Source organism: Syngnathus acus, chromosome 15 (assembly GCF_901709675.1).
Source record: "Syngnathus acus chromosome 15, fSynAcu1.2, whole genome shotgun sequence".
Lineage (NCBI taxonomy): Eukaryota > Metazoa > Chordata > Actinopteri > Syngnathiformes > Syngnathidae > Syngnathus > Syngnathus acus.
Genome location: NC_051100.1, coordinates 1,822,763 through 1,833,515, shown reverse-complemented (window position 1 = coordinate 1,833,515; position 10,753 = coordinate 1,822,763). Strand labels below are relative to the sequence as shown.

At 41.0% G+C, this 10,753-nt stretch overlaps 3 protein-coding genes and 1 long non-coding RNA gene across 6 annotated transcripts; 1 reads left to right on the top strand and 3 right to left on the bottom strand.

Annotated features, from left to right (window-relative positions):
* Positions 1–324: 324 nt before the first annotated feature.
* tysnd1 (trypsin like peroxisomal matrix peptidase 1) lies at positions 325–3,011 on the bottom strand. Of its 2 annotated transcripts, none has more exons than XM_037272518.1 (4): positions 1,729–3,011; positions 1,511–1,641; positions 979–1,083; positions 325–625 (listed from the first exon to the last, which is right to left on the bottom strand). In XM_037272518.1, the coding sequence occupies exons 1-4, from the start codon at positions 2,757–2,759 to the stop codon at positions 423–425; spliced, it is 1,470 nt and encodes a 489-aa protein (XP_037128413.1). In that variant the 5' UTR covers positions 2,760–3,011; the 3' UTR covers positions 325–422. The 2 variants fall into 2 exon arrangements, with proteins under 2 accessions (XP_037128413.1, XP_037128412.1); XM_037272517.1 differs by having other exon boundaries at positions 979–1,164; positions 1,729–3,009.
* Positions 2,582–6,885, top strand: LOC119135154. The gene is made up of 2 exons (XR_005100499.1): positions 2,582–2,718; positions 4,354–6,885. It is a non-coding gene; the product is annotated as an uncharacterized LOC119135154 (long non-coding RNA).
* Positions 3,260–6,210, bottom strand: sar1ab (secretion associated, Ras related GTPase 1Ab). Of its 2 annotated transcripts, none has more exons than XM_037272522.1 (8): positions 6,105–6,210; positions 5,336–5,400; positions 5,192–5,262; positions 4,895–5,014; positions 4,730–4,795; positions 4,540–4,643; positions 4,330–4,461; positions 3,260–4,103 (listed from the first exon to the last, which is right to left on the bottom strand). In XM_037272522.1, exons 3-8 carry the CDS (start codon positions 5,247–5,249, stop codon positions 3,987–3,989), a joined length of 597 nt encoding a protein of 198 aa, XP_037128417.1. In that variant the 5' UTR covers positions 5,250–5,262; positions 5,336–5,400; positions 6,105–6,210; the 3' UTR covers positions 3,260–3,986. The 2 variants fall into 2 exon arrangements, with proteins under 2 accessions (XP_037128417.1, XP_037128416.1); XM_037272521.1 differs by having other exon boundaries at positions 5,352–5,400; positions 6,105–6,191.
* A 31-nt stretch (positions 6,886–6,916) lies between the features above and the next one.
* ppa1b (inorganic pyrophosphatase 1b) lies at positions 6,917–10,287 on the bottom strand. The gene is made up of 11 exons (XM_037272520.1): positions 10,150–10,287; positions 9,577–9,641; positions 8,839–8,892; positions 8,456–8,575; positions 8,301–8,387; positions 8,104–8,230; positions 7,911–8,038; positions 7,647–7,732; positions 7,475–7,550; positions 7,355–7,394; positions 6,917–7,268 (listed from the first exon to the last, which is right to left on the bottom strand). Exons 1-11 carry the CDS (start codon positions 10,208–10,210, stop codon positions 7,237–7,239), a joined length of 876 nt encoding a protein of 291 aa, XP_037128415.1. The 5' UTR covers positions 10,211–10,287; the 3' UTR covers positions 6,917–7,236.
* Between the last annotated feature and the right edge of the window lie 466 nt (positions 10,288–10,753).

The following is a 10,753-nucleotide window of genomic DNA, read 5'->3' as shown; positions in this document are numbered from 1 at the left end:
TGAAAATGTGTTGTGCTGGGAGTGGGCGATTCCCCTCTAGCAGATGTCTGAGTGTCTGTTACCCAATGGGACCAATCATTCTATGCAACCTGTCAGCCAATTATTACTCAAGCGCTTTAATATACCGACAAGTTTCTAGCTCGGCGAAAAAGGAACGACAGGGAAAATCCAAACATATGTTCAGGCAACACTCATTTAGAAGCTACCGCAACATTACGCTTCAGCCAACTCTTTTGGAGCATTAGTAGTATAACAGTTTTCAATTGTATAGTCTTGAGTATTATGAAATTTATTTGCTCAGTAAAAAGGGTGACATGGACATAGTGGCATTTGCTGATGAATAGAATTGAGATCAGTTGTACTCAACAGGCACCTTCCAGTGTTCTTATGTCACTTCTGGCTCTGAGGTTTTCATCATCCACTCAGAGTTTGCTGTGTGTGCCTTGAAGCCTCCACACTCTTTTCACGCTTTCGTCGGTGGCGTTCAGCACGTCAAACGAGTTCAGGTCCCCTTGTCGGCTAAAATGAAGAAGAGGTCCCTGCAGAACGCTCACCGGGATGCAGAAGTTAAGGTGAGGGTAGGTCACTTTAGAGGACAAGTCCCTCGTGTTGCTGGATACGATGCCTGCAAGAAATGTTCAAAGTGTATTCTCATTCATTGGTTTGTCAATGAAGTAGCAAAGACCTCATTATTTTACTATAGGACATTTTTCAGATACAGAACCTCTGGATACTTTATTTCTTTGAACCTGTCCTCCATGTTAGTTTCATTGGCGTTGTGGTTAGGCAAAAGCATCCAAGACTTTGCTGCCATCTGGTGGAATGTATTATGGAGGTTTGGATGGCTTAATACTGTTTATGTGAAAAAGTGATCGTGCACATTAAGCAGTGAGATCAGTCATTTACGTAATGTGTACATTCTGAATGCATGAAATTGAGGCTTTTTTTTCTCCAGTTTACTAGTAGCAGGCTTATTACCGAGCAGCTCTCCTGTGGACGCTCGTACAACAGCGCCCCCGCTGGCCCCTGCTTGAACTGCGCATGTGGTCTGAAGCATTATGGTAAGGTGTTGATGACTGATGGCTTTGGAGAGGATACCGCAAGTTAGTGAAGGGCCACACAAGCGACCTAGCCCGCCGTAGCCCACCACCAACACAGGTTCACCTGCAGGTAAAGACTGCAATATTATTTTTTCAGTATAAAGGAAGTCTCTTCGCACAGACTTGACATTGATTAGAAATCCTATTTCCAACATTTTATTCAATTTAGTGTCCTATCACTGTATGTCAGTTCAATATTTAAGCCCCTGCAACATTGTTTAATCCCACATTTAGTGTTCTATCACTGTATGTCAATTCAATATTTAAGCCCCTGCAACATTGTTTAATCCCACACCTCTCCATAAGACGATTTGTGGTCGATGCCCTTTACCAGGTTCACGTGAACAAACACTCCATCTTGTCAATGTGTAGCAACCTGTACATTAAGATATAGTGATAGACGAACAAACCCGTGTTGAACTCGTGAGCCATTTGAGGGACAACAACATCCACGATGGAGTCTCTTGACCGCACCACAGCCACGTCATAAGGCGACGACCCCTTAGTGGAGAAGAGGACATCGCCAACGCTGTCAAGGACTCTGTATGAACAAAATGGCAGCAAAGAAGCCTCCTTCACACCATCATAGTTTTTGGCACTGATATGCTCCGATGAATAATCTTTGCACCTGTCTCCGTGGTGAAACTTGAGGGCGACCGTGGACTTCCCATTGACGACATGTCGGCAGGTTAAAATAAGGTCAGAGGTCACGAGGACCCCTGAACCCCACTGCTGCCCGCTGTCCACCAAGCACACATCCAGGTATTGACCCGCATGGAACTTTTGGGTCTCTGCAGGGTGAAGCCAGACATCTTGGAGCGAATCCTGGAGGTCGCTGCATTGGACAAGGTTGCGGAGGATCGAGTGGACGGAACACACGAGCGTGAGTCCGATCCACTCGTTGGCCTTCCAGCCAAACGGTGACACTATCACCCCGACCAGGTGCAGGGAGTCATCTTCCATTGCAAACAAGCCGCCGCCCTCCGTGCCTGGCAAGCAGCGGGCGTCTGTGAGGATGACGGTGTTGTCCTCGCCCGCCAGGTTGCTGATGATGCCCCTGCTCACAGTGCCATTGAAGAGGTCTGAGCAGAGGGAACCAAACGGCGAGCCGCAAGCAAAGACAGGGTCGCCTTTCCGAAGAGACGCGCTCCTCCGCCATGAGACAGCCCCGGAATGTGACGCGTTGGCCTTGAGCACAGCGAACCAGCTGAGGTAGTCAGCATCTTGGATCAGGGTGTCATCTTCATCGCCATGGAAATGCCACTGGTCAGCCTTTTGGAAAAGGGCCTGGAAAGTCTTTTTGAACTCCACGCAGTTGACCAGCATCAGCAGCTCAGCTTCATGCTCATGTGTCCTGTATCTTCTCTTAGGTGTGCAAACTTCACTCACTGCACATGCATTGGCCTCCACGTGACTCCGGGAAGGAAAGCTGACGCTGATTTGAAGGTTCTTGGGGAAGTTGTGACGTAACAGGATGCGACGTTCGCCATCATAAGATGACTTTTTGTCTATGAAACGAAAAAACGGCAGTCCGGTGCAGATCACCACTCCGGAGCTGGGATGGATGACAACGGCGCTAAAGCTTACGGGCGCACGGGCTGAAAAAGCTTCAGTCAAGGTAAGAACACAGCAGCATCTCTCCACGTCTTGTACGTCCATAATGTTAGCCGAGCAAATGAACTTTGACCATGTTGGCGATCAACAATGTTTAACTATTGAAAGACATGTTGAAATGTAATGTTTAAAAATACACGCATCGGTGGCGACAAAATAATCACAACGAAATGTCAAAACAGACTCGTCATGACCAATTTGAACCCGAAAGTTTAAAAAAAAGGGGAAAAAAAAGTGCTTTGGGTACTTAAACGCTCGAGAACTTCCTGGTCTGGTCTCGTCTCGCGAGGGAATGACGACACTAACTTGCTATTGTGATTGGCTCGAGAGTGTCGACGAGAATAAAGAAGGCGGGTTTGATTGGCTTGTGGTGACACTTATTGGTTGTTGTGATTGGCTACAATGAGGTCATGCTTATCCAATGAGATAAATGCGTATATTTAAAATGATCAATTATATACTGTGTATTTATTATGGAAAATATCTTTGTAGGGCATATAAAATTCAACAATACTAGAATTTTCAGGTAAGATAATAAGAAAAAGACATTTGCAGAAAGTCTTTATCGTCACCCAGCTCCCATTTTTTGTAACAGCTTAAGAGATAACTTGGCCTCCATGAGGTAAATATATAAATAACGATGTACAAATAACATTCCAAAAATATATCTACCATTCCTTCATCCACAATATATTTTTTTGTATCCTGCTTTTAAGAACCACCATGAAAGTACTCTCATGTCACTGCATGTGTTGAGCAGCTACTAATCACAAAGTACTCCAGTTTTGTCATAGCAATTATCTATGCCACCTTCATCATAAACTTTAACTATATAACACTGCGTTGACAGTGAATCTCACAGCAAAAAAAAAACACTTTCATTGGTAAACCCTGTTTTCAAAAATACCCCCCTAAAACTTCAATGGCACCTGTGTGTCTTAATACGGTCTTTACCCAAACCGACCCTTGCTGTAAGTCAACACCGGCTGCTAAAAATAACCTCTGACTTGCTGTTGATGACACTTACACTTTCTCAATGGCACCCAAAGGTAAAAAAATACACAGCATGAAGATCCTTGGCTGCACTCAATAAGTTATCTTTGAGTTGCTGTGGTATCAATGTTTTTCCAGCAAAGAATATTGGCCACAATCTTAAATGCATTCTCAGCTGGTACAGTCAAAATTCTAAAGGTATGTTGATAAAAACAAATTCTCCCATTTCTGGTAGTGTTATGTAAATAAACATTGAAAACTGGATCAATTTACATTAAATCAGTCAATGTATTGTGACAGCCAGCGGAATCCTTCTCCGTATCCTTGTCTCTTCAGAACGCTGCACATAAAAATCTCCATTGGCCTCAAATTAAGCTCCTTCAGTGACACTTTTCCCTAAAAGACAAACACAAGGAGGGCTCTTTTATCAAGGCAGAAAAGATTTCTTTGTCAGTGCCATTTGGGACATGTAAAAAAGGCTGACTACTTGTTGATGCTAGTCTGCTGCCAGGTTGGCATCGCAAATGCTAATCGGTTCTCAATTACCTGGATAAATAAAGCTCAAGAAAGAAAAAATATGTATAATAATCTTTCCTGAATGTCCATGTGACGTGTTGGTCACCTTTCCAGTTGTGTGTCCATGCAGACCAAACAACCCTCGGAGCGCATCCTCACTGATGGCCTCTGGACGATCAATTTTGTTTCCCAAGATGAGGACGGGCACAGTGGAGATGGTCTCATCTGTCAAAAGCGCCTGAGCACAGAAGAGGAAGAGTCACATTTCAACAAATGTTGTGACGTAAAGGCCAAGAAAGGTAAGGTTCAAACTCACATCCAGCTCCACTTTAGCTTCAGCTAGTCGCTCACGATCAGCACAGTCCACCATGTAGACGATGCCGTTTATGGCTGGGAGGTAGTTTTTCCAAATGCGTCGTGCTAGGACAAATTTAAAAAAAAAAAAAGCAAAATCTTTTTAGTTCAAAATTGCCAGATGACCAAACAGCAGCCCTCTTCTCCTTTACCTTGTGTGTGACCGCCCAGGTCAAATGTGGTAAATGTCATTCCAGCAATGGTGAGCTCCTCAGATGCTGAACACAGACAAAGTGGCATGAGATTATTGAAATAGAGTAAGGATAGATAATAAGAAGGAATGGATAGATATACAGATAGGATAGGTAAATAGCTACTTGGGTGCAGCGTGGGCACATGCTGGCCCAGCCTGTCATCTCTGAGCATGTGCAGTAGTGTCGTTTTGCCGGCATTGTCTAATCCGAGAAACACCAGCTTGCCGGATTTCTTGTACAGTCCTGCACAGTCAGAAAAGGTTTTTTTTTCAGTTGCTGATCATCAAACATACTATTCCTGACTTGCATGAAAAATACACTGGAACATCCAGATTTAATAACTTAAAGCACTTAAATGAAATAATAGCACTTAAATGAAATAAACTGGAAGTTGATAGAACAAATTGTGGGAAACAATACCTAACAACTGCAGCACGCCACTGAAGCCTCTGTAGATCCAGTTAAAAATAAAAGACATGGTGCTCGACTGCCTGTAATGCAGATAAGCATAAATTAATCACACGATGTAAAACAAAGCAAAAAAAAGTCAAAAATATTGCTGACTGTATTGCAAAATCACCAAGTAGGCCGCTTTCTTCTTGAGCCTTAATGCTACTGGTATGTGTAAGCTGTAAGAAAGATAAAAATAAATCTTTCCTTGTACTGATTGTTATTGTTAGTCTATTTTTGTCATTTTACATCTTACAGCACTAGAGCCGCAATTGTTGTCAAAATTCTCTATGGATAAAGTTGTGTTGAGTTAAAAATCACAGATACCCAAAAACTAAAATAAAGTGAGTTTTTGTTTCGCTGACTTCCCAGACATACACATGCGGATCATCCCTGGACTATTTTTGTTATGACAAGTTGTAGCAAGGACACTTGATCTCCACAAGGGTCTCTGTCACACATGCACACACCTGTCAGTCACCCTGTTTGCAACTCTCTGGGCTTAATGTACTGCGTATGAGGGCCTCATTTGAGGAAAATAGAACGAAATTTTGTTTCAAATTCCACAACGTTAAAGGCCTCCCACGTAAAGGTTACAATAAATTCGTCATTATTTTCCGATTTAAGAGCTTTTGTTGATAGATATGTTTTATTTAATGACGTCGCGAAGCAGTTTTCAACTCTTATTTAGTGAAAGCCGCCGACTTTAGGTCATCGTACGAGAACAGATGTAACAAACGTTTAGCCGCCCCAAAGTAAACAATAACAATCTTTTAAGTAAACAAGCGAGCAGAAAAGTCTCGAAAGAAAAAAACTAATTTCAAGACGGGTCGTCACATTGATGGTAACTGACGCTACCGAGTGCAAGTTGGTCAATAATTACCTTGTTCCGACCGATTTATGATGCCACTGTCCGCTGTCCTGTCAGATGTAAAGCACTACGCAAGTTTGACATTTAACCGGAAGTACGTCATCACGCTAGCCTGTTTGATGCTAGCTCACCATGTTAACCGCCTCGATTAAAAATAGATAAAATAGATAAGAATACGGAATGTAGTCTCTAAATATGATTTATTTTCAGCTATAGAAGTTCATCATCGTATTAATACATTTTCTATTTTTTAGTTCGTCTCATATAATACGGTATCGTTTGATGTAATATGCAAACAAAGTTTTGATGAAATTCACGATAAAGTCATACAATACAACATAACATAGAAAAAATACATAACATTCAAATTTTAAATGCAGGACTACCCAAAACTAATTTGTAGAGTCATAATGCCCAAATATTATGATGCAAACATTTTAATTATATTTCTTTCGTTTGATTTTATTTATTTGAATGATGTATTAAAAGCAAAGACGACGTGTGAGAAAATGTTGCTTTGTATTACAGCACCAGTTAGAGCACGTATAAATATTTTGCCCTGCAATCAGTTGTTCTTGTAATTTTCAATCTTTAGCGTCACACCAAGTGCGGGTAATACATCTGCATTTTTTCTTACCTTATTTGGTCACGCGAGAATTGCAAAATATTACAAGTAAAAGTAGAAGTAAAAATCAATTTAAAAAAAATACACTATGTATATGCAGTGACGTGCATTTTTATTGTGAACACGGGGTGGCACCATTACACCGCCACCACATTCAAATGTGCGCGTAAAAAAAAAAAAAAGATCACACCATAATTTCCATAGGGGTATCTTTATTCAAGCAATTCAGTGTATCCTACATGGCACACACTAATAGGCATCATACCTGTGTCAGTTTTAAACCTACACCTCGCGTGGAGGGAAAGCTTTTGATAAATAAGGGAAGAAATAAATGCTATTTTTGATGACTTCAATGGCTATTACTATAATCTCTAGACACTAACCTTTCCATAAGGAAGACAGACACCTTACAAAACCTGCAATGTCTCCTTCCGCTGTTAGAACAGTTCCTATCATCTTTAAATAAACCTATGACAGATGAACCGTCCAATTTGTTCTCCCGCGCAGTCAGTCTGAAGGTTACATCCTGTCGTAGTAAAACCATTTATCGACTGTCAATAGAAGAAACCGCAGATTAAAACAACGCAGTCAGTCAGGAAAATCAATCATCTACACCACGACATGATCAATAAAATACCTGATGATGGGATTGGTTCCTCCTTTTCACAAGGGCATGCCTGAAAATATAGAATAAAATAATCTAATGACAATATGGACACAATACTGCAATTTTATTCACTATAGATATTTTACTTACATCACCGACAGCAGCTTTAGCCTCATTCACCGAGCAACAGAAAGGGCTGTCACTGGATGAGATGCAAGTGTTTTTGCTGTAGTTTGCAAGGGAGAAAAAAAATTATATACCTATATAAAAATAAACATAAGCAGGCGGTATGTTTCTCAACATTATGCAACAACTTATCTACCAGTTCAGTTCACCACCGTCTGACTGTTGGCAAATGAGAGCTTTCCAGAAGTTGTGAGTACTCTTGATGACTTCAATGGCAAAGTCCTGAAAACACAGCACACTTCATCATTTAGTCACGAATGCTTTTGACCAGAACCCCAAAAATATAATAATATTTTGATTGTAGGTGACATTTTAAAAAGACTACAAAAGTACAAATAAGCAAAGTATTAACTTTTAACAGCACTCATTGAAATCCAAGGGAAAAAAAACAAAACAAGACCTTGTCCTTGAACTCCTCATTGAAAGCAAATGTGTTCTCTGGCTTCCCGTCGGGTACTTTGTATCGCTTGAACCAGTCGACCGTTGACTGCAGATAGCCGGGCTTCAACCTCTGAACATCACTGATGTCTGAAGTCGGGGCCAGACAAGGTCAAAATGCAGGAAAAAGAGGAGAAAAGTTGATAAGTGCTTACTGTTGAGCTCGCTGGCCTCGGGGTCGTCAACGTTGATGGCCATCACTTTCCAGTCGGTCTCGCCCTCGTCGATCATAGCCAGCACCCCGAGCACCTTCACTTTAATCACCTCGCCACGGCAACACACCTGACCAGCATGTGTAAAAACTGAGTCAACCGCTCGACAGTAGCTAGATTTAACCTTAGACTGTATTTACCTTGGAGCCGATTTCACAGACGTCAATGGGGTCGTTGTCCCCGTGGCAGCCAGTGTCTGTGTCTTTGTGCTTTGGATCTTCCCACGTCTAAAACAGCACGAGAAAAATCAGCAAAATGTTTTTAAAAATGACGAGCATAGCGAAAGCGTGCTAACCTGAGGAATGGCTCCATAGTTCCATATGTAGCCTTTATGGGGGAAAACATTAGCCACGTAGCGCAGCTTGCCCTTCTTCACGTCCTGTTTTATTGGGTTCAAGAGGTCCTTTGTGGCAATCTACAAAAACAATCGGACAGTTATCAATGCTCTATTGCTTGATTATCAAACTATACGAGCTTCAATGATGCTAACAACAAAGGGAGACTGGCAGAGAGAAACTTTATAAGAAATTTCCAAAAATGTTCAATGGGGAATTTAGCTAAGAAACTTAAGAAATATTTTACAAACTAGCCAGATGGATCTGTTGATTTATTGACTGTTTTCTTACAAGTTAATCTTAATAAATTACAACACAAATCCACAATAGTGACATTACTTACCTCCATTTTTGCATTTGTCCATCTTGGAACTTCCACCACCATGTGAAAGATGTTCTTAAGAGAAAGAAATCCAAAGAGTGGGTTATTTTTCATCGTGGTTACTCTTTATATCAAATTTAACCGACTGGAATGACTTTTATACAGACTTTTACAGCCACAAGAGATGATATCAAGCCTCGCTAGACTATGACCTCACTCCTTCTGGAAAACATTACCTAATGCAATGTGTGGCCACCTCTGCATGAAAGCATTTTAAACTTAAAAAATTTGACTTCAAAAAGGGATATGATCTAAAAAATAAATCACCCTGTAATTACTGGCATACAAATGGTTGGGTGCTGTCAAGTGTGAAATTTACCCACCAGGTAAATCTTTAGATTTCTGTTGTCAAATGCACAGATTAACGAAGTACTGCCTCTGTGTACACTCCACCTGCTTTTTTTAGACTCCTGGCTTAACATAGAGTCACCACCTAGCACCATTCCAAGTTGCCATGGTAACATAAGCCATACTTGACAATGACCCGGCAATGTTTAGGACAGGTCTGCTGCCTCTAAACAGATGAATTTCAGCAAGACATGAAAAGTGAAAGTGAAAGTGTTTCATTGTTGTTGTTTTTTTGTTTTTTTACAAATGCTGATGACAGACATGTAATTAAGACATTAGTATGTCTTAACATGTCATAAATGCATACTGACTCCATTGGAATGTTACTTCATAAGACAAGTGTTACTGTACCTGTCCCTCATTAGCATATATTGGTATGTCATGGAACGGTGAGATGTGTTTCCCCTCGGAATTCTCTGCAAAACAATGGAAGCAGGAAAACATGTATTCAACACAGGAAATTGTATTTAACAATAGCTTTTCAACACTGTGCCGTTGAGACAGTCACACACAATAGTCAGTGGAGTTGGCCTTGACTAGCCAATGCATTCTGCCAGAGTCTTGTAATCAATGGGTGTTGCCCGACCAGGAACATTTTATGCTTCCCAACTTGATGACGTCGCGTGTGGAGCCACCCTGGACGAGTTCCCCGTAGAATTGCTACATAATAAGTAACGATCATATACAGTCCCGAAAATTGGAGCCTCCCATTTGAGTTGTCGATAACCTGATGAACCAGTTTAACGCAACATGCTATGGAAACCCTGTAATCCTAACACAATGACAATATCGTGCAGGGGGGAAAAAAGGCGTACAGAAACGAAACTTACGGCGACATTCAGTGAATAAGTGACACGTGTGAGGCAACTCATACAGAGAACGAAACTTCTTTCTCCCCACAAAATCTATGTACGTTGTACTCACTGAAAAACAAGCGGTAGCTCAAGGAGTTGGGGCTGCCCCTCTCTTCCACAGTGAAGCTCATGATTAAGTGGAGATTTATCTCACTCGGATGAGGGATGGTGACGAAAAGAGGATTGTCGAGGCGGTGGACTGGACAAAAAGGCAATGCGCATGCGCACAGTCGCACACCACCCATGAGACGTTCAGGGACTGTCGGAGAGTGGCGTGATACTCCAAAGTACTACTCATTTTGTATACTTTTGACTTAGGTGTAGCTACAGATACAAGAAAAATACTCGTAACGTACAGGTAATGATTCCAGTCCTTTAGTAAAAAGAAAACCGCACGTAACATTCGGCTCAAGTAGAACTCGTTTTGACATTTAAGAGCAATGATAAAATAATAATAATAATAATAATAAATTTTATTTGTATAGCACCTTTCATACAAGAAATGCAGCTCAAAGCGCTTTACAACAATGAAAGAAAAACATGAATACATAAAAACAAAACAATGTGTGCATACACAATTAATAAAGTGAGTTTAAAATAGGAGCACGCTTTAATAAAATAAAGAATATATCTTTAAGAAAAGGTAAAACATAAAATAAAGATAAAGATAAAAT

What these genes read in the sequence shown, in the direction of transcription:
- sar1ab (XM_037272522.1), bottom strand. Translation starts at nt 5,249, where the DNA reads ATGTCTTTTATTTTTAACTGGATCTACAGAGGCTTCAGTGGCGTGCTG. An exon ending in CCTGGGCGGTCACACACAAG is followed by an intron (nt 4,644 to 4,729) that starts GTAAAGGAGAAG and finishes AATTTGTCCTAG; the next exon opens with CACGACGCATTTGGAAAAAC. An exon ending in AAGCTAAAGTGGAGCTGGAT is followed by an intron (nt 4,462 to 4,539) that starts GTGAGTTTGAAC and finishes TTCTGTGCTCAG; the next exon opens with GCGCTTTTGACAGATGAGAC.
- ppa1b (XM_037272520.1), bottom strand. Translation starts at nt 10,210, where the DNA reads ATGAGCTTCACTGTGGAAGAGAGGGGCAGCCCCAACTCCTTGAGCTAC. An exon ending in GGACAAATGCAAAAATGGAG is followed by an intron (nt 8,576 to 8,838) that starts GTAAGTAATGTC and finishes TTGTTTTTGTAG; the next exon opens with ATTGCCACAAAGGACCTCTT. An exon ending in ACTATGGAGCCATTCCTCAG is followed by an intron (nt 8,388 to 8,455) that starts GTTAGCACGCTT and finishes GTGCTGTTTTAG; the next exon opens with ACGTGGGAAGATCCAAAGCA.
- tysnd1 (XM_037272517.1), bottom strand. Translation starts at nt 2,759, where the DNA reads ATGGACGTACAAGACGTGGAGAGATGCTGCTGTGTTCTTACCTTGACT. An exon ending in GGCTCACGAGTTCAACACGG is followed by an intron (nt 1,165 to 1,510) that starts GTTTGTTCGTCT and finishes CTTTACCTGCAG; the next exon opens with GTGAACCTGTGTTGGTGGTG. An exon ending in GTCCACAGGAGAGCTGCTCG is followed by an intron (nt 626 to 978) that starts GTAATAAGCCTG and finishes CATTTCTTGCAG; the next exon opens with GCATCGTATCCAGCAACACG.